The sequence below is a fragment of the Arachis ipaensis genome, chromosome B07, assembly GCF_000816755.2.
Source record: "Arachis ipaensis cultivar K30076 chromosome B07, Araip1.1, whole genome shotgun sequence".
NCBI lineage: Eukaryota > Viridiplantae > Streptophyta > Magnoliopsida > Fabales > Fabaceae > Arachis > Arachis ipaensis.
The window spans coordinates 90,633,181-90,652,914 of record NC_029791.2 but is presented as its reverse complement, the minus strand read 5'-3'; the positions used below and the strand labels follow the sequence as shown (position 1 = coordinate 90,652,914).

General features: G+C 36.4%; 1 protein-coding gene across 1 annotated transcript; it reads right to left on the bottom strand.

Annotated features, from left to right (window-relative positions):
• Positions 13,854 to 17,674, bottom strand: LOC107607415. Its single transcript, XM_016309379.1, has 4 exons — positions 17,463 to 17,674; positions 16,645 to 17,378; positions 14,269 to 14,529; positions 13,854 to 14,152 (listed from the first exon to the last, which is right to left on the bottom strand). The coding sequence occupies exons 1-4, from the start codon at positions 17,672 to 17,674 to the stop codon at positions 13,854 to 13,856; spliced, it is 1,506 nt and encodes a 501-aa protein (XP_016164865.1).

Here is a 19,734-nt window from a genome sequence, read left to right as displayed (position 1 = left end):
ATGAACACCAAGAACACTTTGAAGATCAAGATGAACATCAAGACTTATTTTTGAAAATTTTTAAGAAGAGAAAAACATGCAAGACACTAAACTTAAAAATTTTTCATGTATAGACACTAAGAATGCAAAAATGCATATGAGAAACAAGAAAAGACACAAAACATGAAAATGCAAAGATCAAACAAGAAGACTTACCAAGAACAACATGAAGATCATGAAGAATGCAATGCATGAATTTTCGAAAAATGCAAGAAAGAAATAAGCATGCAATTGACACCAAACATACAATTTGACACTAGACTCAAATAAGAAACACAAAATTATTTTTGGTTTTATGATTTTATTTAATTCTTTGGTATTTTTTGAAAATTATTTGGAAAAAGAAAAATAAGGATTTCAAAATTTTTAATGAGAATTCCAGGAATCATGCAATGTTAGTCTAAAGTTTCGGTCCAGGAATTAGACATGGCTCACTAGCCAGCCAAGCTTTCAGTGAAAGCTCCGGTCCAAAACACTAGACATGGCCAATGGCCAGCCAAGCTTCAGCATACATAGTTCAAGCATGTGAAGAAGAAGCCTCAGTCCAAAAGAATTTAGACACTGCTTTACAACCAGCCAGACTTCAACCTATTTCATGAGATTCCAGAATTCCTTCTTAAAAATTCTGAAGAACATAGAATAATTTATTTTTTTGAAATTTTTTTTGAAAATAAGAATAATAAAAACAAAAAGCTTAAAATTAAAATAAAATTACCTAATCTGAGCAACAAGATGAACCGTCAGTTGTCCAAACTCAAACAATCCCTGGCAACGGCACCAAAAACTTGGTGTTGTTACCGGACCAAACTTGGCACTGTTGTTGCCGGAAACAAATGCGAAATTATTTTTTCGTTTCCTTCCCCGGCAACGGCGCCAAAAACTTGGTGCACGAAATTGTGATCCTTAACAACGGCGCTAGAAACTTGGTGCTCGGAAAGTAATTCACACTTTGTCACAACTTCGCACAACTAACCAGCAAGTCACTGGGTCGTCCAAGTAATAAACCTTACTTGAGTGAGGGTCGATCCCACGGAGATTGTCGGCTTGAAGCAAGCTATGGTCACCTTGTAAATCTCAGTTAGGCGGATTTAAATGGTTATAGAGAATTGATAATTAAAACATAATTAAACATAAAATAAAGATAGAGATACTTAGGTAATTCGTTGGTGAGAATTTCAGATAACCGTATAGAGATGCTTTCGTTCCTCCTGAACCTCTGCTTTCCTGCTATCTTCATCCAATCATTCCTACTCCTTTCCATGGCAAGCTATATGTTGGGCATCACCGTTGTCAATGGCTACATCCCGTCCTCTCTGTGAAAATGGTCCAATGCACTGTCACTTTATGGCTAATCATCTGTCGGTTCTCGATCATACTGGAATAGGATTTACTATCCTTTTGTGTTTGTCACTACACCCAGCACTCGCGAGTTTGAAGCTCGTCACAGCCATCCCTTCCCAGATCCTACTCGGAATACCACAGACAAGGTTTAGACTTTTCGGACCTTAGGAATGGCCATCCATGGGTTCTAACTTATACCACGAAGACTCTAATATTTCGGACTCGGTCCCCTGTATTAGATATCTAAGAGATACTCATTCTGTCTCGTCTTCATGTAGAACGGAAGTGGTTGTCAGGCACGCGTTCATAGGTGAGAATGGTGATGAGCGTCACATAATCATCACATTCATCATGTTCTTGGGTGCGAATGAATATCTTAGAATAGGAATAAGCTTGAATTGAATAGAAAAACAATATTACTTTGCATTAATTCATGAGGAACGGCAGAGCTCCACACCTTAATCTATGGTGCATAGAAACTCTACCGTTGAATATACATAAGAACAAGGTCTAGGCATGGCCGAATGACCAGCCCCCATAAAGGTCCAAGATAGCATAAATCTGATCAAAGATGATCCGAAGATGTAAATACAATAGTAAAAAGTCCTATTTATACTAAACTAGTTACTAGGGTTTACAGAAATGAGTAAATGATGCAGAAATCCACTTCCGGGGCCCACTTGGTGTGTGCTTGGGCTGAGCATTGAGCTTTACACGTGTAGAGGGCAGAGGCTTCTCATGGAGTTGAACACCAGTTTGTAACCTATTTCTGGCGTTTAACTCCACTTTGCAACCTGTTTCTGGCGTTTAAATCCAGAATAGGGCAGGAAGCTGGCGTTGAACGCCAGTTTGCATCGTCTAAACTCGGGCAAAGTATAGACTATTATATATTGATGGAAAGCCCTGGATGTCTACTTTCCAACGCAACTGAGAGCGCGCCATTTGGAGTTCTTTAGCTCAGAAAATCTACTTTGAGTGTAGGGAGGTCATAATCCAACAGCATCTGCAGTCCTTCTTCAACCTCTGAATCTGATTTTTGCTCAAGTCCCTCAATTTCAGCCAGAGATTACCTGAAATCACAGAAAAGCACACGAACTCATAGTAAAGTCCAGAAATGTGATTTTTATTTAAAAACTAATAAAAATATACTAAAATTAAAGGATGGAAAGAAAGCTTGCAAAAATGGAAAGAGCACAAGAAATAAAGGAGATAACCAGCGAGGAGTGACACGTATGCGTGAATCGGAGTTCGCACGGCGATGCGTGCGCGTGCCTGACGCGGACACGTGAAACGCAAAGCTGACCAGTGATGCGTACGCATGACATGCGCTATCTGCAGAAATCACAGAAAATGCTGGGGGCGATTTTGGGCCAAGTTTGGACCCAGTTTTCGGCCCAGAAACACATACTAGAGCTAGGGGACGAGCCGAGACTCAACACACATTCTCATTCACATAGTTTTTAGATTTTAGATTGGAATCTTAGAGAAAAATCACACTTCCTCTAGGTTTTCTTCACATTCATAGATTTCTATTTTTTTATGCTTTTGATGCTTTTGCTTTGGATATTGAGAAGAGTTACTACCTCCGTTGAAGTTACTACTATTGTAGTTTACTTTCTTATTCCTTTAATCTTTTAATTGCTCATTAACCCTGTTCAGATGAGGATGTTGCATTTTGGGATTTATTAATGAAAAGAATTACTTTTACCTTTAATTAATTTTCAGTTATTATTTTATTTAATTTATTATGTCTTCTTCTTATTCCTCTTATATGCCTGTGAACGTTGTATTCATGTCAATGGAGTAGACTCCCAACTTGACTTGAGGGTTGATTAAAAGGAAACCCTTGAGTTGAAATGCTCAAGTGATTAGTTCAATTGGAAGTTGTTGGCAAACTCTCTATTTACTAACGCTAATCCTTCCATAAGGAGAGGATTAGGACATGCGAATAAGAGTTAGCTCAATCACTTGATTTTCCTTTATTTAGTAAGGGTTAACTAAGTGAAAACAACAACCTCTTGCTATTCCACTTGGGAAAATCCAATAAGGATAGAACTTCCAATTAATCTTCCCCCGGTCAAGGCTTTTTATTCTGAATACATAAATCTCTTTTAATTTACATTGCTTTAATTTACATTCATTTATTCTTCTGTTCTCCAACTCTTAAAATTTCTCAGAAAATTCCTGACTGATAAGATAGCACTCTTTTGTCAACTCGTTGGGAGACGACTGATAAACCACTATTTTATGGTTTATCTTGTGCTCAATTGAGTGGATTTTATCAATCTTTCATACACTTATTCATATGATTTTCATGAGTTTACGTTTTCCTTCCTGATTTTGTGCTATGATTGAAAACATGCTTTCTTGGTCTTAATTTTGATATTTTTAATCCTCTCTTATTACCATTCAATGCCTTGATATGTGTGTTAAGTGTTTTCAGATCTTCTAAGGCAGGAATGACTTAAAGGATAGAAAGGAAACATACAAAAATGGAAGGAAAGCACAAAATGGAGTTTTTGAAGAAACTGACAGCGACGCAAACGCATGGACGACGCGGTCGCATGCCCACCACGAAAAAGCAGCGACACGAACGTGTGACTGACGTGGACACACGCCATGAGCAGAACACAAATGACGCGTATGCGTGACCAAAGAGAACGCGTGATAAGGAAAACTCTAGATGTCGCGACCGCATGACCCACGCGGACGCGTGACAGACGCCACGCACCAGAAATTACAGAAAACGCTCCCAGCGATTTCTGAAACCCTTTTTGGCCCAGATCCAAGTCCAGAAGGCACAGATTAGAGGTTATAAAGTGGGGGAATGCATCCATTCATTAACAAGTCTCCAATTATTCATTTTTTATAGTTTAGATGTAGTTTTTAGAGGGAGAGAGGTTCTCTCATCTCTCTTAGGTTTTAGGATTAGGATTCCTCTTAAAGGATTTAGAATTTCAACTCTTCATCCGGTTCAATATTCCTTTTACTTTATATTTCTCTTTTACTTTCAGATATTTTAATGCTATCTTTTAATTACTTATGTTGCCAGATTGGCTTATGCATTCTTTATGTTTAGATTGATTTTCTCTTATTAATGCAATTGAGGTATTTCAGATCTAATATTCTTATTTATCTTTTTATATTATTGGCTTTAATTGATTAACTGGAAGCTCTTGAGTTATCAACTATCCGTGATTGGTTGTTATGTCGGCTAAATTGATTGGTATTCCACTAACTCTAGTCTTTCCTTAGGAGTTGGCTAGGACTTGGGATTCTGACTAATTAGTTCACTTGACTTTCCCTTGCTTTCATAAGGGTTAACTAAGTGGGATTAACTTCCATTCTCATAGGAGTAACTAGGATAGGACTTCCGAATTTTCATACCTTGCCAAAAGTTTATTTTATAGTTATTTATTTATTTTATTTGTCATTTAAATTACTTGTTCTTTACTTTCAAAACCCCCAATTTACAAAACTCATAACCAATAATAAGAACATACCTTCCTGCAGTTCCTTGAGAAGACGACCCGAGGTTTAAATACTTCGGTTATCAATTTTAAAGGGGTTTGTTACTTGTGACAACTAAAACGTTTGTAAGAAAGGAATTCTTGTCGGTCTAGAAACTATACTTACAACGGGAATTTATTGGCAAAAATTCTAGATCGCGAGAGTTTCGTTCTTCAAAATGGCGCCGTTGCCATGGAATTGCAAACGTGTGCCATATTATTGGTTATTGTAAATATTTGCTTTTTGCTTGTTTATTTGTTTTTATTTAAAAAAAAATTATTTTTTTATCTTATCTTATCTTAGTTTTAAATTTCAAAATTCAATTTTTTTTCAAAAAAATCATATCTTTTTCAAAATCTTATCTTATATTATTTCAAAAATCAAATTTCAAAATTCAATATTTAAATTTCAAATTTCAAATTTCAAATTTCAAAATTCAAATTTCAAAAATTTAATTTTCAAATTCAAAATTTAAATTTCAATAACCTTTTAATTTATATTTGTTTTTATTTTCATTTTTAATTTTTATTAGTTACTATGAATTCTCACCCCTCTCGCTTTGAGTTTGGTTCTAATAATGTTGAAAGGAATGGAAGTTATAACAAGAACATGCATCAAGATCAAAACAATCAGAGATGGAAGGAGCCTCGAGGATCTGATCAACCCTTTGGGCAACAACACCCTCCAAACTACCATGGACGACGACCATTCAACAATGCATGTCAAGACAATAGTTATGGTGGGCCCTTTTGTGATAACCATCACCCACCAAATTACTATAGTCAGAAACCATTCCGAGGTGCATACCAAGATGATAGATATGGTGGAACCACTTGTAATTACCAACAAGCCCCGCCATATACCTATAAACCACCTCCTCAATGCAGCTTTGAACCACCACACTTACAAGCCAACTACCACCATTCACCTCCATATGACCCTAACCCTTATCCACCCCAATTCCAACCCAATTACTCCCAAGAACCACCACCTCCCTATGCACCATGTTCATATCCATCACCCCAAGAATCAAGGGAGCAACTCAAGGAAACATTTGAAAAATTTCATGCCACACTTCACCAACTGAATCAAGCGATAAATAGACTACCTTCCCGATGTTCGGACACTCAAGGAACCCCCATGGCTTCATGTGGGCAATCTAATGAAGAACGTAGCATGAAGGAGACACTAGAAACTCCGGTGGATAGTGAGCAACACGACTTTGTATTAGAACAGTTGGAGGAAGCCGTGATTGTTGAAGAGAAAGAAGTAGTTGAAGACTTGGGAGATACGGAACCTCCATGGGAAACTCAAGTCATAGAACCCCCTTCTAAGAAGTTTGAAATTGATGTTGAGGAGGGTGTAAAACCTCCAAAGCATATCATGGTTGAAGACTTTGAAGGGGATGATCAAGAGATGGATTCAATCATTAATGAATTCTTATCTACAGTTGAATCCTCTCCCATTGGACTTGAGATGGAGATTCAAGAAGAAGAAGCACAACCTCCTATGCCCTTGGTAAGTAATGAAGAAGAGACTGAATTGAAAGAAATCTACCAAGAGGAAGAGGTTGAAATTGGAAAAGCTTGCAAAGAGGTGAAAGTTGTCAAAGAAGAGCCCAAGGGAACGAAGCTGGAAATCACCTTGCCAAGGTTGCTGCAGACCTCTTCCCCAAAGCCATCACCATCCATCCCTTCATTCAAGTGGGTAAATCTTTCATCTCTAAGCTTAATTAGCTCACTTGAATATGCTTTACTTGAAATAGATGGTCAGCTTAGAGCTATTTGAGGCATTAAGAGTAAGAGGAATATGGTTAGTGGTTGGATTTGTCAAGCAAGGTTCAACATGGTTGTGTGCTCAAAGTTTAAATACAAGGGTTGGTGTAAAGCTCAACTGAATGGGTCTAGGAAGCTATTTGGCCGCTTTAGTGAGAATTCAGATTGCCTACCACCCAGATGGAATCATGATAATCAACTTGAAGACGGGTGTAGAAACAAGATTTGGGATCCAGGAATATATGAGGATCAATTTTGGGAGCTCAAAGCTTGTGAAGAACTCCATCAAAGCTTGAGGAATTTACTTGGTATTGATAGAGCTTATTTGAAGTCCAAGCATTGGTGGAAGTTTCAAGACGAGTTCAAGCACAAGCCACCATAACAGAGAGCTCACCAAATATCCAACTTAAGGACTTTAACTAAAAGTGCTAGGTGGGAGACAACCCACCATGGTATGATCGTTCCTTTTCCAATTTTAATTTTATTTCGTTTTTGAGTTTATTTTATTTTATTTCATTGAACCTGGAATTACTCATAACATCCATATCATTTTGTATTCTGCATACTGCATCAAAAAAGAAAGACAGAAAAGCACGCACGCGATGGGATAGTGTCGCTGACGCGTCCGCGTCACCAGTGCGTTGTGAAGAAAAGAAAGTAAACAGAAAGTCACGCAAAAGCGTGGCTGGAGGCGCGCTTTAGGCACAAACATGCCCACGTGTCCGCGTGACCCACGCGGTCACGTCATTTAAAAAAATAGCCTCCCACGCATCCGCGTCACCCACGCGAACACGTGCTCCAACAAATCGAAGTAAAAGGGGTGCATGGCAGAGATTTATGATGGAGTGGGGCTGGAATAGTGCTAGCAGCACAAGCCCCACCATGCGAACGCGTCATCCACGCGTCCACGTCCGCGTCCCTTTGGAAGTGTAGCCATTCACGTGATCGCGTCACCCATATTTTTGGCAAATGCATTTAAAACAGAGAGTTGCGCGACCGCGAGCCTGCCCTCGCACTAATGGCACAAATCACTCCATGCGAACGCGTGACCCACGCGTCCGCGCCACTTCATAGAAGGGCTATCTGCGCGAACGCGTAACCCACGCGTCCGCGTCGCCTGCGCCGCACAATCAGATCAGCGCCAAAAATCTTATCTTTTCTTCCCCAATCCTAATTTTTCCTCCCTCCTTTCTTACTTACTTATTCTTCCCTTCTTTCCCTTCTCATTCCTCCTATCTTTTATTTTATTTTACTTAATTTATTTGCATATTTCATTCACTGCATCTTAATTTTGTGCATATTTTTATTTTCTTTTCTAAATTAATTATTTTTTTCTTTGGTGTTAAAATTTTCTTATTTAACTGTTGCATCTTCTCTTGAATTATTTTGGGTGCTTAGTGACTTGTGTTATTCTGGCTAGGTAATATTATTTAAATCAATGCCAATCTTTTATACCTGTATTACTTTTGTATTAACATGATTTTATATTATCTTTCCTTACCCACTCTCTTCCCCATTGTTACAAATTTTTGCACTCTTGATTTGCCATGTACTTCTACTATTCTTTTTCACTTGCATGTTGTAGCTACCATGTAATTGAGACCCTTATTATCTGGAATTAACACCCATATTTTATTTATTTTCTATCTTTATTTTAGGTTACATTTCTTCTTTTCCCTCTTCTTTCAGGATGGCCACCACGAAGGGAGAGGAAAAGCTTCTTAATGGGAAAAGCTTCTTTCAATCTTTTCTTCTTTTCCCTCTTCTCTTCCCCATTTATTCTATTTTATAACCACATTACTAGCCTTAAATAGAAAAACAAAATAAAAATCCCAAGTTGAATCCTTGGTTAGCTTAAGATAGATATTGTGTATAATTTAAGTATGGGAAATTTTATGGGAACATGGGATGATAGAAAAAAAAGGAGAATTAAATTGAATAAGTTATTTGAAAATTTGGGAAGCATGCTCATGTGAAATCAAAATAATTAAATTACCATATGCATTGAAAAAAAAAATTATATTAAGTAATTAAATAAGGGGATACCAAAAAAAAGAAGAAAAAAAAAGAGAGAAAAATAATATTACCCCAAATACAAAATAAAAAGAATCAATGCACATGGGACAAAATTCAAAAATAAGTTTGATACATGAGCATGTAATACAAAAGTGAAAAAAATTTGGGTAGCTAGGTAAAGCATTTTAAATTATATAAAGTATGTATATGTTAGGTGAGATCATAGACTAATCAAAGATTCACTTTGTTAGCTCACTTAGCCTTATATATATATACATTATTTTTGTCATAGAAAACTTATTTACTTTTAACCAAGTAGGTAGAAACATTTTGTATGCAGTTGCATTCACATAGATAGGTTGCATTGCATACTCTCTATCATTCCTCTTCACTTCTTTATAGCTTCTCTTGAGCTTAGCATGAGGACATGCTAATGTTTAAGTGTGGGGAGGTTGATAAACCACTATTTTGTGGTTTATCTTGTGCTCAATTGAGTGGATTTTATCAATCTTTCATACACTTATTCATATGATTTGCATGAGTTTATGTTTTCTTCCTGATTTTGTGCTATAATTGAAAACATGCTTATTCGGCCTTAATTTTTATATGTTTAATCTTCTCTTATTACCATTCAATGCCTTGATATGTGTGTTAAGTGTTTTCAGATCTTCTAAGGCAGGAATGACTTAAAGGATAGAAAGGAAACATACAAAAATGGAAGGAAAGCACAAAATGGAGTTTTTGAAGAAACTGGCAGCGACGCGAACGCATGGACGACGCGGTCGCATGCCCAGCGCGAAAAGGCAGCGACAGGAACGCGTGACTAATGCAGACGCGCGCCATGACCAGAACACAGATGACGCGTACGCGTGACCGAAGCGAACGCGTGATAAAGAAAACTCCAGATGACGTGACTGCGTGACCCACGCGGACACGTGACAGACGCCACGCACCAGAAATTACAGAAAACGCTCCCAGCGATTTCTGAAACCCTTTTTGGCCCAGATCCAAGTCCAGAAGGCACAGATTAGAGGTTATAACGTGGGGGAATGCATCCATTCATTAACAAGTCTCCAATTATTCACTTTTCATAGTTTAGATGTAGTTTTTAGAGAGAGAGAGGTTCTCTCCTCTCTCTTAGGTTTTAGGATTAGGATTCCTCTTAAAGGATTTAGAATTTCAACTCTTCATCAGGTTCAATATTCCTTTTACTTTATATTTCTCTTTTACTTTAAGATATTTTAATGCTATCTTTTAATTACTTATGTTGCCAGATTGGCTTATGCATTCTTTATGTTTAGATTGATTTTATCTTATTAATGCAATTGAGGTATTTCAGATCTAAGATTCTTATTTATCTTTTTATATTATTTGCTTTAATTGATTAACTAGAAGCTCTTGAGTTATCAACTATCCGTGATTGGTTGTTATGTCGGCTAAATTGACTGGTATTCCACTAACTCTAGTCTTTCCTTAGGAGTTGGCTAGGACTTGGGAATCTGACTAATTAGTTCACTTGACTTTCCCTTGCTTTCATAAGGGTTAACTAAGTGGGATTAACTTCCATTCTCATAGTAGTAACTAGGATAGGACTTCCGGATTTTCATACCTTGCCAAAAGTTTATTTTATAGTTATTTATTTATTTTATTTGTCATTTAAATTACTTGTTCCTTACTTTCAAAACCCCCAATTTACAAAACTCATAACCAATAATAAGAACATACCTTCCTGCAGTTCCTTGAGAAGACGACCCAAGGTTTAAATACTTCGGTTATCAATTTTAAAGGGGTTTGTTACTTGTGACAACCAAAACGTTTGTAAGAAATGAATTCTTGTCGGTCTAGAAACTATACTTACAACGGGAATTTATTTGCAAAAATTTTAGATCACGAGAGTTTCGTTCTTCAACGACCTGGGATTCCTACTCCCAGTATTTTTATTTTGATTTTGTAACAACCCTTCTAAATTGATAAGCGGATTTTCATCGATTAGGATCTGTACTTGCAACGTTATTTCTATATTAATTTCTTAATCGGCTAATTTCTATCGCATCACGCTCCAATCATCAAAATGAAACCACCAAGCTTGATCCAAAGCCTCAACCAACTCCAACAAACACCAAAGCTCAAACTAACAACACATATATCACCAAATCAAAATCTAAGATACACAAAACAACTGAACACAAGGGTTTAGTGAAACCCTACCTTACCCAATGAGATTACGGGTAAAATCCAATAATTACCCACTACTAGAGATCACCTAAACAAGCAAAACCACAAAATCTCCTCAAAAACCAAACCCCAAAAATGCAGAAACTTAGGGCTGGGAACTAGAGCATGAAAAGAGAGATCTTACCATATTTTATTAGATAGAAATGTAGAGCTCGATAAGAGCTTCGCGTGGTCACAAACGGCTCGTCAATCGGAGTTTTGTAGGTCAAGATATGGCTCCCGGAAGATGGAGGTGAATAATACTCTCCTTCTTCCTCTCTTCTTACCGCCCCTCTCTCTCTTTCATTTCTGAAAATTGAGTCCAAATGCCTCTTAGTTAGGGCATTTATATGTTGGACTTGGGCTCGGTCCAACCCGCTAAGTGTTTTTGGTCCGTTTGGCTCACTTTGGGCCAAAACCTTTAAGATTAGTGCCCGATTTTCAATTCTAAATTATTTTTTTCTTTTCAAAACAATAAATCAATTTTTCAAAATCTTATTTTTCTCAAAACACAGTATCAGACAGACTTAATCCGGTTTGACCGGTTCGACTACCGGTTCGCGGTTCTTCTCGATTTTTGTCAGAAAATACATTTTCTGACTCAGAAAAATTTACTGAAATCAAATTTTACCTTTTTATTTTCAAATTAAAATTTCTAAATTTTTAATCTATCTTGGGCACTTAAAATTATTAGTTTTATTAAAATGGTTTAGCTGGTTCTTACATGCGAGCCATAGGATCTATGTGAGGCGGTGAGGTAGGAGGAGAAGGTGACAATGTAAAGGTTTGGTCTTGGGAGCGTGTAGAGGGTTTTAATTTCGTTGGAAGCTTGAGAACTTTTTCATTGGGAGGCTTTTGCAGAATGGTTTTCTTCCTTATTGGTTGAACCTTGGTTTTGAATGAGGAGCACTAATGGTAGTCGGGAGAAACTGAAGAGATGGATGAGGGAGTTATGAAGAGAGAAGCCCGACGGTTGGTAACTACTTCAAGAAAAAGGTTTCTTGAAATATGCAACTGCATCACTGATGAGATATTTTGATGAGAAACGAATTTCTACCAAAACACCCAAAACTAACCGGCAAGTGTACCGGGTCGTATCAAGTAATAAAAACTCACGGAAGTGAGGTCGATCCCACAGGGATTGAAGGATTGAGCAATTTTAGTTTAGTGGTTGATTTAGTCAAGCGAATCAAGTGTTGGTTGGGTGATTTGTGATTTGCAGAATGTAAATTGCATGAAATTAAAGAGAGCGGGAAAGTAAATTGCTGAAACTTAAAGGACAAGAAATTAAATGACAGAAACTTAAAGTGCAAGAAATGTAAATTGCGGATGAGGGAGTTATGAAGAGAGAAGCCCGACGTTGGTAACTACTTCAAGAAAAAGGTTTCTTGAAATATGCAACTGCATCACCTATGATTTGACCTTGAAAATACTTGACATCAAGAAAAGAAATAGTGATTTTAAAAAAATAAAAAATTAAAAACATTATTTACATGAAACCTTTTAACTAAAAGACAAAACACATAAAAAATCACATGGGTTTAAAGAAACATATTGGACCACCACATGTAACACTCATTGGGCCCAAAGATGGTTGTGTTTAAGGAAACATATTAGACCACACAGAATCTGAATTTTGAGATTGGTCCAGATGATTCAGCACGTGCCTTAGAGCCCAGAAAACGAAGTTCAAAGAGACAATTCTTCATTTGCCCAAAATTGTCTCATACCTTCATGTGAGACAAAAACTTCAACAAACCCATCAGCAATGCGCAAAAAATGAATCATGACTAATAATTCCTAGATTAGTCCTAAGCATGCAAAATCTGTCTTCAGCTAGAGGTTTGGTGAAAATATCTGCTAATTGGTCCTCTGATTTAAGAAATTGAATGCTAATATTCCCCTTCTGAACATGTTCCCTTATTGAGTGAAATATCACTTCAATAAGTTTAGTTCTAGAGTGCAAGACTGGATTTTTAGAAATATTAATGGCACTCATATTATCACATAACAAAGGAATATTTTCAGCATTTAATTTATAATCAGCAAGTTGCGTTTTCAACCAAATAAGCTGAGAACAACAAGAGGAAGTAGCTATATACTCAACCTCTGCAGTGGATAAGGCTACTGTGGACTGCTTCTTGCTTGACCAAACGTTTAGGGACTTCCCAAGAAAGCAGCATATGCCTGATGTACTCCTTCTATCCACTTTATCTCCAGTAAAATCTGCATCACAGTAACCAACTGCAAAAAAATCATCAATCTTAGGGTACCATAAGCTAAAATTGGATGTGCAATGAACATATCTAATGATCCTCTTAACTGCTGAAAGATGTGACTCTTTAGGTTTAGATTGGAATCTAAAACACATTCCAACACTTTGCACAATATCAGATCTAGAGGAAGTTAAGTACAAAAGAGAGCCAATCATTCCACTATACTTAGTCTCATCTACATCTTTCTCAGCTTCACCCTTTTCTAATTTTGAATTAGGGTGCATGGGAGTTCCCATGGGTTTAGCATTTTCCATACCAAATTTCATAACTAGTTCCTTGGCATACTTTTCTTGATTAATGAAAATACCATTTTCCGTTTGCTTAATTTGAAGCCCAAGGAAAAAATTAAGTTCACCCATCATACTCATGTCAAATTTACTTGTCATGAGTTTTCCAAATTCAGTACAAAGGGATTCATTTACTGATCCAAAAATAATGTCACCAACACAAATTTGGACTAGAATGAAAGAATCATTTGAATTCTTAATAAATAGAGTAGTGTCTGTGGTGCCTCTTTGAAAGCCATTTTTCAAAAGAAAAAAACTAAGTCTCTCATACCACGCCCTAGGAGCTTGTCTTAATCCATAGAGAGCTTTAGAAAGTTCGAAAACATGGTTAGGAAATTCCTTATTTTCAAAACCAGGTGGCTATGCCACATACACTTCTCTATCTATCACAGCATTTAAGAATACACATTCACATCCATTTTATAAAATTTGAAACCACAATAAGCAGCATAAACAAGAAGAAGTCTTATGGCTTCCATTTGGGCGACATAAGCAAAGGATTCATCAAAATCTATTCCCTCTTCTTGGCTGTATCCTTGTGCCACCAATCTTGCTTTATTTCTAGCAATGCTTCCATCCTCACCCAACTTGTTCCGAAATATCCACTTGGTGCCTGTCACTTTCTTGTCACATGGCTTTGGAACTAATATCCAAACTTTGTTCTTTTCAAACTCATGAAGCTCTTCCTCCATTGCTTTTACCCAGGATGGTCATCAAGAGCTTCCTTGATGTTTTGAGGCTCCATTTGAGAGAGAAAAGCAATGTTTGTTTCTTCATTTTCTTTTCTAGTGGAGGAATGAGTTTTGACACCTTGTGAAACATCCCCAATGACGAATTCGTAAGGATAGTTCTTGAGGAATCTCCACTTACGAGGTCTTGTGGACTTAGTAACAGAATCGATTACTGAGGGATTCAATGAACTTTTGGTTTCAGGATGATCACCAGATTCATGAGACAAAACAAAATTGTCTCCTACAGGATTTTCTGCAACTGCAGTTTCAGATTCATTTTGTTCAGAATTTTTACTCTCATGATTTTGGCCTTTTTCATCATCCTTTTGACCCTGGTTACCTGCATCACAATCTTCCAAAATTCTTCGAACCAATTTAGTGTCACAAAATGTAACATGTATGGACTCCTCAATTATTCTAGCATCTTGATGATTAACACTCATATGCCTTTGGATCAAAATTTTCCAAATTATCTTTGTTATTTTGAACAAAACATTTGCATCCAAAGATATGCAAGTAATTTAAGTTTGGTGGGTGACCTTTCCAAAGTTCATAATGTGTTTTCTTCAAAAATTTCCTTATGATGGTTGTATTCAAAATGTGGCAAGTTGTGTTAACTGCTTTAGTCCAAAGGAATTTTGGAACATTACTTTCACAAAGCATGGCTCTTGTCATTTCTTCAATACTTCTATTTCTTCTTTCCACAACACTAGTTTTTTGTGGTGTCCTTGGATAAAAGAATTTGTGTGATATCCTAAATTCCTCACAAAAAGATTCAAATAATTGATTTTAAAATTCAATTCCATGATCACTTCTTATTGAGGAGATCTTTAAATCCTTTTCATTTTGAACTTTCTTGCTAAAAGTTTCAAAAGCCAAAAAGGCTTCATTTTTGTGTGCAAGAAATAAAACCCAACCAAATCTAATGTAGTCATCCACTATTACTAAACCAACATGTTTACCACCTAAGCTCTGAGTTCTTGTTGGACCAAATAAATCAATATGTATCAATTCCAATGGTCTATTAGTGGAGATGTCTTCCTTTGATTTAAATGAATTCTTTGTTTGTTTTTCCATTTGACAAGCATCACAAGTGATGTCTTTGTCGAATTTTATCAAAGGAAGACCTCTTGCTAATTCTTTCTTAACAAGCTTGTTTATTTGAAACATGCTAGCATGGCCCAATCTCTTATGCCATAGCCAATTTTCAAATCCTTTAGAGTGAAAACAAGCTACATTTTGATCCTTTAGTTCATCAAGTGTAAGTCCATACACATTATCACAATACTTAGCAATAAACATTACATCATTGGTCTTTCCATTCACAACACAGTACTCCAATCTTTTGAAAGTCACCAATTAGCCCAGGTCACACAATTGACTTATACTCAAAAGATTATGCCTTAAACCATTAACCAAAAAGACATCACTAATGAAAGTAGAGTGATCATTACCTACTTTTCAAACAGTAACAATTTTACCTTTTCCATCATCTCCAAAGGTCACAAAACCTCCATCATAGTTGTTTAATTTGATGAAGAAAGTGGACCTTCCAGTCATGTGCCTAGAGCACCCACTATCCAAGTACCACATATCTTTCTTTTTCTTTGATGCTAGGCAAATTTGTATATGATTTCAATCAACCTTAGGTATCCAAATTAATTTGGATCCTTTGAAGTTAATCCACCTTGGTTGCCCAAGTGCATTAAAGTCACAAACAACATTGTAAGTTTGGTTTCCTACTTTTTTTTCAATGAAGCATTGTAAGTAAGAGTAACCAGTTTTCTTACAATTAAAGCAACTATTTCTTGATGCATGTTGCTGAAATTGATTTGAATTTCGATGCTAAAAATGATTAAGGACTTGAGTTTTTTTTATTTTTAGAAGATGTGCATTTCTTTTAACACAGTTATTTTTGTTGTTAATGTTCCTTTTTGTAAAGGCATTCAAACCATAATTTTTGAAAGTATTTAGGCCTTTTGAAGATGAGATTCTTTTTTGAAAAGATGGATTTTTGAAGGTAACCTCATTGGTTGAAATATAGCCCAGACCCGCCATGTTTGGTATCGGATCAGTTCTTGAAGATGATTCAATTTCCCCAAAACAAGAATTTTCAAATATCTCTTCATTGGTGGGAAGAAGTCCCAAACTAGATTTGTTGATAATTGATATTGTTTTTGAGGAAGAGGCCATGGATTTTGTGGAGTTATTAAAAACTGCATCATTTTTTGTCACATATCCTAAACCAGATTTTTCAAACGTCGATCTTTAATTTGCAAGTAGTTTGTCCAAGTTTCTTGAACCATGAGCAAACTTTGCTAAATTACTATTCAATCTCTTGATCATTTCATTTAATCTTTTGTTTTCAGCAATGAGCTCTTGAGAAGAATCCACAATGTGCTTTCCTTTTAGTTTTCAAGTTCAGATTTTAGAAATCTATTTTCTTCAATAATACCCAAAGCACATTTAGTTTCCTTCACCTTTTCTTTCAAAAAATCATTTTCATCTTTCAGCATTTCTTTTTCAGATTTGCACTTATTGTATTTGATCAACAATTTTTCAGAATTTAAAGTGAGATCATCTATGATAACACGTAGGTCATCAATGGACAAGTCATAGTAATTTACCTCATCAAGTTGATCTTCACCAGCCATGTAACAGATTTGAGCTTCGCATTCGGAGTCTTCTTTCTCATCCAAGTCGTTCTCAAGATCCTCCCAAGATGCTATGAGCACTCTTTTCTTTTCTTTCTTTCCTTTATCCTCCTTTTTTAGTTTCGGACAATTGTACTTGAGATGCCCAGCCTCCTTGTAATAGTGGCAAATCACTTTACTCATGTCTTTCTTGTACTCCTTTAAGCTTGAACCCTTGTACTTGCCTTTGTTCCTCATTAGCCTTCTAAGTCTCCTAGCAAAAAACACAAGTTCATCATCTGAAAAACTGCCACTGGACACACTTTCTTTTGATTCAACTCTTGACTTAAGGGCTATTCCCTTTTTCTTTGAGTCTGGGTTTGTGTTTGTGGTTTCATAGGGAAGGAGTTTCATTCTCAGCTCATCATAGGTTATGGGACTTAGGTTATTACTCTCAGCTAGGACAGTGGCCTTTGTTTCCCATTCCTTTGTGAGGCTTCTAAGGATTTTTCTCACTTGGGTTTGTTCCGAGTAGGTTGTACCCATAGCATCGAGGCTGTTGATTATGATTGAGAATCTCTCAAACATTTCATCAATACTTTCTCCATCCTTTATATTAAACATCTCGTATTTTTTTCACAGTATATCAATCCTTGTTTCTTTTACTTGCTTGGTGCCTTTGTGTGTAACCTGGAGTTTCTCCAAAATTTCTTTGGCTATCTTGTATCTTGACACCTTTCGATACTCTTCAAAACTAATAGCACAGTGTAGAAGGTTGATGGCTTTAACGTTCAGCTCCACTTTCTTCTTATCATCTGCATTCCATTCAGTTTCTTCTTTTGGAGTCACCATTCCATCAGCACTTGTTTTTGTTGGAATTTTGGGGCTGCTTACAACGATCTTCAATATGTTGTAATCAATGGATTGGATGAAGATTCGCTTCCTCTCTTTCCAGTAGGTATAGTTCTTCCCGTTGAAGAAGGGAGGCCTGTTGTTTGACTGGCCTTCAGTTAGAGTGTAGGCAACTGTGGTTGTGCCCAAGTTATTTGCCATTAGACCTTTGCTCCAAGCGGTGACTGATGAATGATTTTATACCGGTGTAGAATTTATCAATAAATCTAATCGTAGTATAGTCTAAACTGACACGTAATTCCACATCAAACAATCTAAAATCAATAACCGAGAGTATGACTCCCGAATCGTTCTCCCTAGGAGTGCTCTAAGATGTACGTTGTTGGTTAGAAAGTGTAGTGCTGTTTGGAGTTTCATACAAGAGAGGAACAAGCCAATAATGTGAATGAGAATCAAGCAATATAAAGGCCTTGGCTAGAAGTGAGGATTGGACTTCCCATCATCATCATCTCTATTAATTGTGATCACAATTAGTTATTGCTTCACTTAGTTAACCTCTAGTATTAAGGAAAGTCAAGTGAAAGTAATCAATTTGAGTTCACAAGTCCTAGTCTAACCATAGGGAAGTCTAACTTTAGTGACATTCAAACCAATTAGCAATCTCCAATTGATAATCAACAAAGGACATTGATAATTCAAGTGTCTCCAATATCTCAATCCCTAAGCCAAGTATGAAAAATCTACTCCATAGATAAAGTTGGCATTTTCTCAAACACTTGGAGAGCAAGAAAGAAAGGCATTGTAAAATTGAGAGTAAACTTGCAATCAAAGATATACCCTACAAGATATTAACAACAATCAACAATTGACAACTAGGAACATGAAATTACCTCAATGTATTAATGGAAATAGAAGTAACAACATCCAAAAGCTAAGATCCACAAGTAACTTGAACAACAAGAACTAAATTGAGAGTAGGAGAATCTAGATCTACAACTTGTAGTAATGTAGAATTCAATTGACAATAGATCTCACCAATGGATGCAAGAAAAATTCTAATTTGAGAAGCAAAACCCTACAGAGAAGCTAGAGTTTCTCTCTTTACAAAATGTAACTTCCAAAAACTAACTAGAAAATATCTAAAAAAGAGTGAATCAATCAGAATCCCCTCATCCCTTGGTCTTCTTATGGGTTTTGGCGCCATAATCAGTTCCAACTGGACCCTACAGCTTCTGTGAATTTGCTGGGCACGTCTTCACTTAAAAATCACGTGCGAGCCCTAATTGATGAGAATTTGCCGTGTCGGTCTAGAATTTCTCTAGTAGAAATAATAACTTCGTTGTAAGCATAGCTCCAAACAAACAAACAATTCTCAAATAAAAAATTTGAGTTGTCACATGTACAAACCCCAAATAAGAATTAACCAAAGTATTTAGACTTCGGATCGTCTCACGAGAATAGCAATGAAGTGGTCAATTATTAGCTATGAAGGGGTAAAAAGGGGGTTTGATTGATAAGAGGGCAATAATATAAATGGCAAGGAAAATAATTCAAACAAGCAATTAAATGAAGCAAGGTAAATGACTCTTGGCTAAGACTTAGGTAATTGAGATCACTATCCTTGTCAACAATTCAAGCATTGGTAATCATGCGGAACTGAGCTCATTAGGTCTATTCTCTAAAGCCTTAAGTACATAATATCTACTCCTAGGCTTGGAGTACGTCAAATGGCTTGATCAACATCAATCCATAAGTCCCAACCTAGCTACTAATTGACTTAGTAGTAGGTTAGAGTCAATGGTTATCAAATTGATCCACAAGGGTTCTAAAATTGCTAATTCAACAAAACCCAAGGACTCAAGATCACTCAATCCCATTAGCTTAAGCCAAAGGTCAATAGAACTACTCAAAAATTATAGGAGGCATTATATCAAACACCTAATGTGCAATAAAAGTAAACATCATAAATTGCTAAAATTAAGGAAAACCATGACTACCATAAACAAGAACTTAACAATAGCAAGCAAAATCAACATGAAAGAAACATCAACATTAATTTG

What these genes read in the sequence shown, in the direction of transcription:
- LOC107607415 (XM_016309379.1), bottom strand. Translation starts at nt 17,674, where the DNA reads ATGGTGACTCCAAAAGAAGAAACTGAATGGAATGCAGATGATAAGAAG. An exon ending in GAAACAAGGATTGATATACT is followed by an intron (nt 17,379 to 17,462) that starts GTGAAAAAAATA and finishes CATAATCAACAG; the next exon opens with CCTCGATGCTATGGGTACAA. An exon ending in GGAAACTAAATGTGCTTTGG is followed by an intron (nt 14,530 to 16,644) that starts GTATTATTGAAG and finishes ATTGTGATGCAG; the next exon opens with GTAACCAGGGTCAAAAGGAT.